Source organism: Choloepus didactylus, chromosome 2, assembly GCF_015220235.1.
Source record: "Choloepus didactylus isolate mChoDid1 chromosome 2, mChoDid1.pri, whole genome shotgun sequence".
Lineage (NCBI taxonomy): Eukaryota > Metazoa > Chordata > Mammalia > Pilosa > Megalonychidae > Choloepus > Choloepus didactylus.
Window position 1 is genome coordinate 131,330,940 of NC_051308.1, and position 13,519 is coordinate 131,344,458.

Consider the following 13,519-nt stretch of genomic DNA (forward strand, 5'->3'; position numbering starts at 1 on the left):
CCAGAGAGTTCCAGCACCCCCATCCTACCCTCCTGTCTCAAAACCCAACAGATCATTTCCCTAGTTACACAAACATTTGAGTCTTTGCCCTTTGTCATATTAAGCTCTTAATCGGTTTGGCCCATCACAGTGCTGAATATACAGGCTATAATCTCTAGGCTAAGAAGTAGGTCCAGTTGGGGTAGGAAATCTCAGCCAAGGTAGGCAGGGTACAGAACTTTTAGCCTGCTCCCTCACCCAAACCCGCATAGGATAGCTTTTTTAGGAGGGCTAGGAGTTGACATTCAATCTGGACTTATTTCTCCCTTGTCTTCCATATTACAAATAGGAAACCCTAGAGGAGAAGTGTACGAGTTTGAGGAAGCAGCCAAGGAGAAGCAGAAACATGGGGAGTGGAATCAGTGCCGAGGACAAAGAATTGGCCAAGAGATCCAAGGAGCTAGAAAAGAAGCTGCAGGAGGATGCTGACAAGGAAGCCAAGACAGTCAAGCTGCTATTGCTGGGTGAGTGAGATGGGACAATGAACCAGAAAAGGAGTAGGCACTGCTCCTTCCGGCTTATCCTGGGTAGCAGATGAGTCCTAGCCCACCCCATGGGAAGAGGGGTGGCAGTTTTTCCCTCTTCCCCACCCAGGCTCAGGCTAGGGGACTGGGAGGTCTAGGGATGAGTTAAAATGGGGCCTGCACAGCCACCCCTAAGTTGATCTAGAATGCCAAAGCTAGTCTGGAATTTTTCTGTTCTTCTGAGCCAGGAATAGTGCAAGGACCAGGATGGACCAACTCATCTCCTAATCTAATCAAACCTAAGAGTTCCTTGTGACTTTAATCAAATACCGAGAACCCTGGGCTTCGGATACTCACCCCCATCTGCAGTCAGAGAACTCTGAGCCAAGGAATCAGAAGAGGACAGGACCTTCCCTCACCAATGGACTCAAAAGTTCCACTGTAAAACCAGTACCATATAGTCCCAAGGAGAGTCCCACTGGTTCTTCCCAAGTATACTGGCTCCTTCCTCTTGCTTTCAGGAGTAAAATCTTTGAAAATAGGGAGCCCCGCTGGGGAGGAATGGAGTCTTCATCTACAGTAGTCCCTTCCTGGCTTTCTATTCAGTGGCTGTCTCTAAAGCTCCTGCCAGATGGGAGGTTCATCAACTTGATGAGCTCCTAAGCAGATCATCCGTCTGTGCTGAGAAAAGAAAAGCACCTCAGTTGGTCAGTCTGAGAAATAGACCCTGGCTGTAAATAGAATCAAGGCAAAAAGAATTTGGGACACCTGGCTTAGAAAATAACCAATAGTACCAAAGAGTAAGCTAATAGGGGCAGATGGGCTCTACGAAGCAAACAACAGGCTGGCCCAGTCAGCTCCACACCCATGAGGAGCCTGGGAACTGGAGCACCAGGCTAAAGAACCTTCTTTTCCCAACTGATTTGTGGTACGGCCCTCTAAGGACACACTAAAGGAACATAACTCTGTAAGCTGGACACAGAATCCAAGGAGCCCAGGAGGTTGCACAAGGGGAAACAGAGATGGCAGGGCCACTTAGACCTTTTAAACCTAAGCAGCTTTCTCCAAGTTCAGGATAAGCAGCTTAGAGGGAACAAGCACAGGCTAAGTGGAAGGTGGTTGAAGCATCAGGGTTGAATAGATTGTGGGGAGAGCTGAAGGATATGTGAGGTTTTTGATGGAGGAGAGTGTGAATGAGGGTATCGGGACATTTTAGTCAATAAAGGAAACCAGCAAAACGATGAAAAGATGGTATTTCAGTGAAGTGACTCAACTCTCTGAAATCCTATCCTAAGACCAATCTCCTGGGTCAAAATGGACAGAAAGGAGAAGTGTGTTAAAGGAATTCCCCTGAATCTATCGGTTCTCCAAGGGGGGAGATTTTGTCCCCCAACCCCCACCCCAAGGGTATTTGGTAATGTCTAGAGACATTTTTGGTTTTCACAACTAGGGATTGTGACAACTGGCCTTTAGTGGGTAGAGGCCAGGGATGCTGTTAAACATCCTACAATGCACAAGACAGCTCCACCCCCATCCCCTGCCTGCTAACAATTATCCAGTCCCAAATGTCCATAGGACCAAGTAGAGAAATTCTGGTCTAAATCCAGATTGAATGGTCTGAGCTCAAGGCTAGCAGAAACTGAAGGCAGCAGTTATCTCTGTCTTTTCCCCTAACATGGTTCCCAACCAAGCAATGACTTGGAATTCTCACAGGTCATCTACTGGAGGGTTGGGGAGAACTGGTAGAAATTTGAAGCATAAGCATTTTTTCCTTCTAGGTGCTGGGGAGTCAGGAAAGAGTACTATCGTCAAACAGATGAAGTGAGTAAGAACAAAACCCCAAAGAACTAGGGTAGGATGAAGTCAGTGGAGCTAGTGGAGGTACTGAGGATGAAGGGCTCTTTAGCCTTAAGAGACCCAGATGTAAAGGATTCCCAATGTCCCTCATTTGCACGCCCTTTGCCTTGCCTTACCCTCCACTTTGGGACAGCCATAGGAATAGAGACATGATTCTTGTGATCTTTTAAACCCCCAGATTTCCAACCCCTTAGGTCTCATTACTGAGATCCAGCTGGGGCTAGGTGTCTGCCACTTGCAGGATCATTCATCAGGATGGCTATTCACCAGAAGAATGCCTGGAGTTCAAGTCTATCATCTATGGGAATGTGCTGCAGTCCATCCTGGCTATCATCCAGGCCATGTCCACACTGGGCATCGACTATGCTGAACCAAGCCGACTGGTAAGTGTTTAAGGGTGGAGGCAGGAAAGACAAATGAGGAAAAGAAACAGATGAGAGGCCAACAAGCTATAAGGAAAGATGGGTCAGAAAAAGTATTGTATGACTCAAATCCCACCTGTTGAGCCTCAAATCTTTTTATTCAGTCCTAGAGAAGTACGCAGTTCCTACCTTTATAATCAATGTTTACAAAATTCGCTCTCAACTCCCTTTGCCTTTGTGTCTTATTTTACCATTTAAATCGCTACCCTTGGGCTCCTTGCCCTGGCCATGGAACTTTTATAAGCCAAATCCCTAGTTCTAGTACTGGTCTTTTCCTAGATTTAAATCATTGAGAGAACAAAGGTGATGGGTTCCTGTTTTCCGTCTTGATTTCACGATCAATTTGGCCTTCAAACTTCCAATCTCCCTGCAGCAGAGAACCCACATTTTGTGGTGGTATACTTCCAGACTAAGGATGGAAGACAGAAACACCAGAAAGGAAGCACCTGAGATCTTTGCTATTCCATAGGCATTCTAGGGCTGGATATATTGCCACCCTGTTTATCTTGGAAACACAGCTCAATATGTTTTCTTAGCGTAGAATCTTTGCTGGAGATTGACTCCACCTTAGGCTTTGGGAGCAATGCAAAATGCTTTCCATTCAGCAGTACTTCCAGAAGCCTCCTGGAAAGCCATTACCCTTCTGTAGTTCTCAGCCAGGTTTCTGCCTTACAGGAAGCTGGGCGACAGCTCAACAGCCTGGCTGACTCCATTGAGGAGGGCACCATGCCTCCCGAGCTGGTGGAGGTCATCAAGAAGTTGTGGAAGGATGGTGGGGTGCAAGCCTGCTTCGACAGAGCCGCAGAGTACCAGCTCAATGACTCCGCATCTTAGTAAGACTCTGACTGGGGAGGGGGTGGGATGAGAAGTCTTATCCAGGTAAAAATTTTAGGCACTGAAAGCTGGAGACGCATGAACTGAATGCAGTTTGCAGACCTATTTTGTTAGGCTTGCACAATATTTTACTGTATCTTGAATTTCATACCTTTAGATAGGGACATTTGCCACATTCTCCACCACTCTGTTGTCTTACATTTACTCACTGGAGCAGCAGCTCACTGGTACAAAGTTGAAGACGCAAAACTCAAAACAGAGGTGCTCTTGTCTAATAGGCCACAGCCCCTGTCCTCTTAATGAGGCCACACTCTCCACTCTCAGAACCATAAACACCAAGATACCTCTGCAGTTCTACACTCTCCTAGGAGGCATGTGATTCATGATGGCCCTTTCAGGTATGAATTATCTGACTGGTAACCCAGACTCCACTTCGGCAACTAAATAGAAATTAAAGTCTCCTCCACCCACAGCAGCTTATGCCAGGGTGCCACAGAAACTGCCAGGGCAAACAAATGAAAGGTGGTCAGGGATCAGAGAGATCCAACATTGCAAAGCTGGTTCCAAAAAGATGAGAGACAGAGTATCAGTCTTAGCTCAGGAAGCATGCTATAGTGATCAGTATGGACTCAAGAATCAAAGAGATATGTGTTTAAGCCCCATTCTGCCACCTCACATTTTAATGGAGCACTCAGTAAGGCCGAGACAGTGTTAGGTGCACCATATATGCCATCTCACTTAATCTGCACAGTCAGCCTTCAAGGTAGACAGTACTTTTATTAGCTTCATTTTAGAAATGAAAAATGGAGGTTCAGAGAGGTTAATTAACTTGCCCAAGGTTACATAGGTAAGTGGCCAAGACTGGATTTGATTTCCAGGTCTACCTGACTACAAAGCTGAATATTTTTTACAATACACCACAAAGCCTCTTGTCCCTGGGCAAGTTATTTAATTCATCTCTATTTTTCCTTCATCTTTAAAACGGAGATATAAACTTGAAGGCTTACGAGGGTTAAATGAAAAGTTTAAATATGAAAATGCTTGGTATAAACAAAGCACTAGTGTTAATTCCACCCCCTTCTCCTCTCAGTCATCTCACTTCACAAATGCCTTCCTCTTGGCCCCCTTTTTTTTGAACTTTAAACTATTTTATGGTAACTTTCAAACACAAACAAAAGTAGAATAATACAATGAATCACATAGCTTCAAAGGTTATCAACTCATGGCCACTTGTGAGTTTCATTTTACCTCCACCCCCACCGGATTATTTTGAAGCAAATCCCAAATATTGTATCATTTCATCTTAAATATTTCATTGTGTAGCCCCCCTCAAAAAAAAAAGAAAAAACAAGGACTCTTAAAGTATCACCATACCTAAAAATTTTCGTAATTGCTTAGTATCATCAAATATCCAAGTCTGTCTTCAAATTTCCCACTTATCTCAAATGTTTTCCCCCAATTTGATTCCGGTTACAAACACAGTCCACGTATAACATTTGGTTCATATGTCTCAATCTCTTTTAATCCACTCCCATCGCTTGATGGAACTTTTAGCACCCATTTAAATCACTAAATCTCATTTAAGAGTCTAGAAAAACTCAGGCTAAACCCAAGGTCAAGTTATCTGACTTGATTTAAATGGGATGGAACCCCGCCTCAAAAAGGCTTGTCTCTCAGCCCACTCCCCGCTTCCTTTTATAATTACACATGAGGGTTTGAAGGAAAGAATCCTAGATTTAATATGGATTTCAGTCCTGGCTCTATCACCAAATGAGTGTGTGACTTTAGGTAAGACCCTTTAACTCTCTTGGCCTTGGCCTGTAGAAAATTTAATGTCATCAATGCCAATCACCATTTCTCTAGCTACCTGAACCAGTTAGACCGGATTACATCCCCTGACTACCTTCCTAATGAGCAAGATGTGCTACGATCTAGAGTTAAAACTACAGGCATCATTGAGACCAAATTTTCAGTCAAAGACTTGAATTTCAGGTGAGTACAAGTTTCCCTGGGGCACCTCAGATAACACCTCTCTGTGGGTCCTAAGACATGTGGGTCCTAAGTTGGGCACATCTATGGGAACAGCTGCTTTTTCCCTCAGGATGTTTGATGTGGGAGGGCAGAGATCTGAGAGAAAGAAGTGGATCCACTGCTTTGAGGGAGTCACCTGCATCATTTTCTGTGCTGCCCTCAGTGCCTATGATATGGTGCTGGTGGAAGATGACGAAGTGGTGAGTAGCCTTTCCTCAAGTCGCACAACTATTTAAATGATGGAAAGGGGATTGGAACTCAGATCTGTTTGGCTTTGGTAAAGGAAACTCCCCTTTGACCTTTCCAATAAGGCTGTTGTCATTCCAGTGTCCCAGCTTGGGTGATTTCAGCTAGCACTGAAATTCTAGCAGTCTTCTAGCAGACCACTCAATGTCTCATGCAAATAATTCCAGAAAAACCTCTTCTTCCTCAGCTTCGGGGATAACACTTTAGAGCTCCATATTTACTGAGAGAGGGTAAGCCACTATTGTGGGCATTGTACATATACGATCTCATTTAACTTTCCCAAAAACCCTATGAGACAGGGAAACTGAGGCTCAGAAAAGTTCAATAATTTTCCTCAAGTCGCATAACTATTAAAATGATGGAAAGGGGATTGGAACTCAGATCTGTTTGACTCCACTCCACCACAATAAAAAGGGATAAGCGGTTCCCTTTCTTTTTACATTTGGAACACTGGTTTCTCCAAGGGGAACAAGAAAAAGAAGTAGATAGATTGCCCAGTCTGATATTTTCGGTGGTGTTTCCTCTTATTAGAATCGTATGCATGAGTCTTTGCACCTGTTCAACAGCATATGTAACCACAAGTTTTTTGCGGCTACTTCCATTGTCCTCTTTCTCAACAAGAAGGACCTCTTTGAAGAGAAAATCAAGAAAGTTCATCTCAGCATCTGTTTTCCAGAGTATGATGGTAAGTGTCAAGGGCTGGAGACAATGGTGATGCTTCCTTACTAATGACTGGTGATTTCCTCATTCCCTATGACATGGATACCCAAAGGAAATTATCTTAAGGGAGAAACTTGGGCTTTCGGTTATAGGGTTTTAATTCACATGTCTCTGGAATAGAGCAGATGTCAGATGCAAGAGAATCACTGAATGTTCAAATTATACCTACCAGAAACCAAGGGCAGAGACATAGAGAGAGAGACCTCTCCCTTCAATTTCATTGTTCAGCTCAGATGAGAAACACTGGAAGTGCAATGGAGAGAATCCTTCCTCTGAAAATAGGCCTCCAAACTGCAGTTGTCTAACCCAAACTTTTGAGGATCAATCTCCTAACAAGTAAGTGAGCATAAGAAGGGTTAATTTAACCAATTTCTTCACCATTTTTTCTGGAAAATCAGGGAACAACTCTTATGAGGATGCAGGGAATTATATCAAGAGCCAGTTCCTTGACCTCAACATGCGAAGAGATGTCAAAGAAATCTACAGTCACATGACCTGTGCTACAGACACACAGAATGTCAAATTTGTGTTTGATGCAGTTACAGATATTATCATCAAAGAAAACCTCAAGGACTGTGGACTCTTCTAATCCTCACCATTCTTCGGTTATTCATTCTATAAACAGCCTTGGAATTTGAATTTCAAACAGAAAATTACAGGTCAATATACCATGATAAGAACAAATCCATTCTCCTTTGGAGATGGAGTATGCATGAGTGCAACTATGCCTCATACATTCTTTTCAACGTGGGATAACTAGTGTAGTTTAAAGAGCATGAGGCCAGAAGTCAGAAGACCCAGATTCCAGTTCTGGCTCTGCAACTTACTGCAGATATGTGAATATTTTACTTCATTCCTCTGAGCCTTGAGTCCCCCATCTATAAAATGAAGATAACTTCCCTACCTATTTCACAGGGTTATCCTGAGAATCACAAACACAACTGAAGGGAAGGCACACAAAAGCTAATGTGGTTAGAGTCAAAGAAAAAAATCCTATATAAAAGCTGACCTTTATAAAATTCAACACTTGAGTTTTTAGAACAAATTATCCCAAGAACATCTAAGCAAACAGCAAACTTTCCATACGCTCTGCAAAAACAACTAAAAACAAATCTTGATAAACCTTTCACCTACTTTTTGTTAACAGACCTCTATGTGCCTTAGCTCACATATGCATCACTGGATAGGAGATGTGAGTTTGTTAGCTTCCAACACACACATACACAAATGACCATCTTTATTAAGCAGATTATCCCTCTGCCCCCCACCCCAGTATGCCAGACAGAATAAGTTTCCTTTAACTCTATAAATAACTGTTTCTCAGCTATACAAGATACTTTCTAAATAAACTTAGAGGACAACACACTCCCACTCAGAGTATTAATGATCTTTTTGCTCCCACTTCTCTACTATAGAATTTAGAACAAGTGAACAATCCTAAAATTCTCATTTCAACTGCTGCATGTCCCACAACAAAAAGGCAGTGGATCTTACTTTAGGCACTGACAGTCTTTGCAGCTGCATCCATGTAATGCTAGCTGAAAACAAATAGCACCTCTCCAACAAGTAAATTATTCGTTTGAACTCTTCTGAGGGGAAAGGGTGCATATATTTTGACAAGAGATGGTGACGTCAAGTACAGATTTAGCACTTACAACTACTAGTGAGGAAATCTCTTGGCATCCAAGATTTAGTATATAAAAGTGTGTGTCAATTAAAATGAAAACTTGCTTCTTGCCAGAAACACATTCACACTTAACGCTGCTACTAGCAATATTGATACTAGAGAACCATATGAGCTTGAAATACACTGAAGAAAAAATGTGCAGCTGTTAAAACTGGATTCATTTAATAGTCTTTCTGATTTCCTAAAAAGAAACCAACTTGGGAACAGAATTACTAGAAAAATAAGGGACATTACTTTAGCTACTGCCAATTAAAAAACTTAAGCCAAAGAAAAACTGTGGGCAAGACCTCCAGAACCCAAGAGTTGTTCATGGGCTACTCTGAATGGCATGTACCAACCATCACTAACCTGTTCACTTCAACTCCAAATGCAGGGGTTCTGAGTCTTTTTTTTTTGTACACAGTTCTATCTGTAGACTCTCTGGAGCTTTGAAGACCCAGGTTAAGAACTCTCATTCAGGTATGATTTTGTCTAGTCAGGCCCCAAACATAATTCATCCCATTTATTCCATCTTCACTTCCCCAAATTGTTTAACTTTTCCATCATCATGCACGTAGGTAGGAATTGCTTTTGGGCCAAAACTATAAAAGCTAACATAGGCTCCCTTGTTAATTGACGTTCAATATACAACCACTCTATAGTAGTAGCGTGGAAAGCAGGGCCAGTGGGACTGGTCTTTTGGCAGGACAACTAAAATCTCTAACAGGACAAACGGAAGGTTGTATTTTAGTCCTCCTCTGTTTTTCTGGTAGACATCCCAACTTTCAACTGGTTGTTAAACAAATTTACAGAAGCCACCTTGTATGAAACATTTTGCAAAAAAAGTTTATCTGGAGGATGAATTGGGGGGAAAATAGCTGGGCTTAAAACAACCTATTCTACAGCTGCTTACTGAAGTTTATTTTGGGTGAGGTAAGGATCTGGTTACATTCATCTTATAATGTTTTCAAGCTAAAGCTCTTCTGGCAAGGCTACATGGAATACTACCATTGTAGGTTATCCATTCACCTGTACTTACAACAATAATTTTCTGAAACTCCTGGCCTAGATTGGGCTCTCCTCTGAGTAAAGGTAAGAGGATTTCACCCTCAAATGCTCTGATAGGCTTCCAGAAAGGTGTTGTTAACCCTTATCCCCAGCTTAACTGTCAGGACCGCCAACAGATTGTTCCCAAACCTTACACTGTTAAGAGTTAGAGACCAAATGCATTCGTACTTCTACACAGCTGGCTTCTTTTTATCTCATGGGCATTTTGATTGTGTACATGAAAGTTTTCCCTTTTTATAACATGGCTGCTAGAAAGCTTAAAACAAAAATTAAGCCATATACTCTGTTATCTATTTTTATCTCTCTTCTTTTGCCTTTTAAATTTATACTATACTGTTGAATTTTGTGTACCTTTACAAGCCATCAGAAATTCTTTTTGTAACAAAGTAGGTAGAAAACAAATATTCAACCCTATTTTCTTGAATTGCAATCGTAATTCTTGGAATGACAAAGCTAGAAGAAATTTAAAAATATTCCAGGCCCATCATTAGCAATTTACAAGTAGGAAACAGAAGCCCAGGGAGGTGGAGTATCTTTACCAAGATCATACTGCCAGAAAGTAGCAGAACTAGAAACCCAAAACAGGTCTTCTGAATCCAGGTCTTTCAATATACATCTTGCTACAAACAAAAAATCATAAAATCAAAGTCAATTTCCCATGCTCCTACGCTCCTTAGATCCCCAAACAAATTCTTATTTTTTTTTTAAGTTATTATACCGTCTCTAAATCATAGATATTTTAACAAAACCACCTTCAAATTACACACAAATAGTTCTCCAAATGGAATGTAGAACTCGCACGAAATCACAAAAGTATAAATGTTTGTTGAAGGTATTATTTCCAGTTGAAGTCCTTGGAGGGCCGAGACCCTAATGAACACCCATGCCGGCAAATCAAATTAGGCTCCATTTCACATAAATCTGATGATAGTTTTCTTTTAAATAAAAATATGATTGGAAATATGTTTTTGTTTCTGTGGATAAAAAAGAATGAAGTGCAAAATTTCAGTCTTAAAAGCAAGACACATTTACTTGTAATAGTTCCTACTCTGATAGTAAGATTCACTTACATGTATCTGAAATAGTCTGAATCAGGGTATCCTTTACCCATCCCCCAAGAAGAGATACAACAGCATTCAAAACCCACCCTACACTTGGAGATGTGATGTAGACCAAAGTGTGCCAGCCATGCTGGGTGGAGAAGGTGGTGAAGGGTGAAGAGCTCTTACCTCCCACTGCCCTCTCTACCCTGCACAACCCCCGGAGCACAGAATCCAGCAGGACTTCAGTGTTGGGCCAGGGACTGCAAGTGTGCCAGAGCCTCTGGTGTTTCTGCTAGGTAAAAGCATTAAGACATTTCTGTGAGGTCAAAACAAATGAACTGCAGATTGCAGAAGGGAACTTTTCTACCTTTTGACCATGAAAAAGTAAACATTGGTATGAATAAAAGATCAAGAACTAGACTTAAATAAAGGTAAAACAAAGCAAAGACCTTTTCACCCTGCCTCCCAAATTTCAGAGCAATTTATAGCTGAACTCCATTTCAGGTCTTCCAAATGAATATGGGAACAGTGATGCTGAGAACAGACAACCAGCTACAATGAATGTATCTGTTGGTATTGCCTTAGAAGATGACTTTTTTTTGCAGTGCGGTTATCCTGAGTATCATAAAGAACATTTACAAAGTGCTTTCAAATATATTACTTCTATTTATCAGAACCATAGATAATCATAGCTGGGAGAAATTTAGTCCACTGCTGGGTAACAGGTGAATGATACAAGACTGAAAGTGACCCGCACAGATTTCATAGCTAGTTGGAAGCACAGAAAAGACCAGAACCCGGCACTCCAAACAACACTCCAACCTCACAAGATTCTGAGAGGTCTCAGGACCTTTATCCTACAGGAGCAAGGAGGAACAGTTAGACTATACAAATACAAAGGTTAACTTCTTGCTTTTTGTTATGCCATGGGCATCTCTCTTACATATAAATAAGCCTAGTCAGTATAAACCAAGGCAGTATGGGGAAGTGGGGGAGAGGTTAGAAGATATAAACCAGGTTAAACAAAATGTATTTACTGCAGCTGTCAAAGATCTTACAGGCTTAGGGAATGCTAGCACATTGAGATAATGTGTCCCAGGAGTATATTATTCATTGATTATTTCTGCTATCTTGTTGATTACCACTAGATTTCAGGAAGAGAAAACATCAGCTTCAGGCAATATAAAGGCTTACATTTGACTCCTCAATCATTTCCCTTTCCAATTCCTTCCCAAGCCCTCTGAAAAAGACTTCCATTATATAGTTTAGAGCTAGCTAGCTTTGCTCTCTGCAAATGAATATTCAGATTACTGCTTACAGTCACCTCCGTCACATAATTTTATCTTTAATGTAGTGTGTATCATAAACAAATGCAGTGAAATAAATGAAATAAAAGTAAATGTTTGGATACCCCAAGTTTCTTGTTTCATCTTAATTTTGTATAAAAACTAAATACTTTGTATCTAAAATGTGGGAATGTTCCTTTGTCCAAATAGCCCTCATACCAACTTTTTTTGGTGGAAGGCACTTTAAGTCATGTACAAAAGCTGATTCTTACTTATTGGCAAATAAAAAATAACTAATTCATCCACTAGTGATGTTGAAGTTATCTATCCACTCAAGTTGTTTATTTTTAATATTTGTATTGATCTTTAACATTAAGACCTATTCAGTTGTCCTCAAATGTTGACCAAGGTTGGCTGGATCAGAACCACCTAAGGAATTGTATAAATTCAGATTTCCAGATCTGTCTCAGACATTCTAACTTAGCAGGGTTTAGCCAGGAAATGTCTATTTACTGAATCACACAACCCACGTTTGGGAACTACTACTGTATAATATTCTTTACTATCACTCATTCCTGAGAATACTTGAGAAAAAAAATGCCCTGCCCTGACTTGTTCTGAAATATGCTGTCTTCAGCAGAAGCAACTCAGAAAGAGTAATGAGCAAACAATTTAAAAAGTAAACAAAGATAAAGGAATAAAGGCCTTGACCATCCTAGAAGTTAGTTCTCCAGTGCCGCTCTAAACCTTCCTCTTGCTTCTTGATAGTTGATAGCAAAATCAACTTTCAATTTCAGTACCCTAGGCAGCCTGCTTTTTCTCTTGTGCTTGTTAGAAGCAATTTAATAAAACATGATGGCCATAAAGCTTATGTGGAGAGCCATGGCTGGTCCAGGTCAGATCTCTGATTTGTACTATGAAGCCTGAAGTAGAACACAACCTGGCAGAACTGGAAAACCAAGATCACCTTGTTTTTAGTCAGCATTACATATGAGAAGGAAAGCTTTCACAAGTAGTGAGTCTGAAGAAAATGAGTGCTGTTTGAGATTTGTAGAAATGAACAGATGATTTTTTTTTAACATCTGGAAGGCTAAGAATCTATCAAAAGCAAGTTTTTAATTGGAACAAGAGATTGACTTTATCTTATATGTAACTGCTAAAAGAGCAAGAGAGCTCTGCAACAGGAAACACCAGAACTTTGTCATACATGCTAAGTGGATAAATATATGAAGTGACTAGTCAAACCAGGCAAGCAATGTCCAAAGAAAGTCACAGCTACAGATCAGAAAACAGTGGCCAGGATACAAGAGTATAAGGTAGGTGAATGAATTAAAAGAACCAACGGTTATTTCTAAATACTCCAAAATATAAATGTAATAAAACATGAATAGAAAACATGTAAGAATAAAAAATAAGGCAAGAAAATTTTTTTTCTTAAAATTTGGTCAATCTATTCTTATAGAAAAAAGCAGCACTCATGGAAAAAAAAAAATCCATCAGTGAAAATAATAATAAAATGCTACATTGAACCAGAGATTTAGAATTCAAATTCTCCAAGATGAAAATGTCATCCAAAAATCCACTTATAAATAATTGTAAATATTCTTGGAATTTTCATGCCAGGTGGTGAAATCTGTTACAAGGCTAAATTTAAAAGGGATGGGAAGATTGGCCATTAAGGAGCAGAAAAACTCCTCTTTGCACAGAGATTAATGGATGGCAATTCTATGGCCCAAGAGGTTTTAATAGGTAGAGATGTGACTGTCAACAACATAAAGCAATTGCTGCAATTCTCCCTGCTAAGGTCTATCTACTGTTCTTTATTCATTAAATTTTAATTTTC

The 13,519-nt window shown here is 40.6% G+C and overlaps 1 protein-coding gene across 1 annotated transcript; it reads left to right on the top strand.

Moving 5' to 3' along the window:
* The first annotated feature begins 385 nt into the window (after window positions 1-385).
* Window positions 386-7,202, top strand: GNAT2 (G protein subunit alpha transducin 2). The gene is made up of 8 exons (XM_037826451.1): window positions 386-503; window positions 2,282-2,324; window positions 2,602-2,743; window positions 3,458-3,615; window positions 5,480-5,608; window positions 5,718-5,847; window positions 6,425-6,578; window positions 7,012-7,202. The coding sequence occupies exons 1-8, from the start codon at window positions 386-388 to the stop codon at window positions 7,200-7,202; spliced, it is 1,065 nt and encodes a 354-aa protein (XP_037682379.1).
* The last annotated feature ends 6,317 nt before the right edge of the window (window positions 7,203-13,519 follow it).

Coding starts and splice junctions, on each gene's coding strand:
- GNAT2 (XM_037826451.1), top strand. CDS start 386: ATGGGGAGTGGAATCAGTGCCGAGGACAAAGAATTGGCCAAGAGATCC. Junction 2,325..2,601: donor ACTATCGTCAAACAGATGAA/GTGAGTAAGAAC, acceptor TGCCACTTGCAG/GATCATTCATCAGGATGGCT. Junction 3,616..5,479: donor CTCAATGACTCCGCATCTTA/GTAAGACTCTGA, acceptor CCATTTCTCTAG/CTACCTGAACCAGTTAGACC.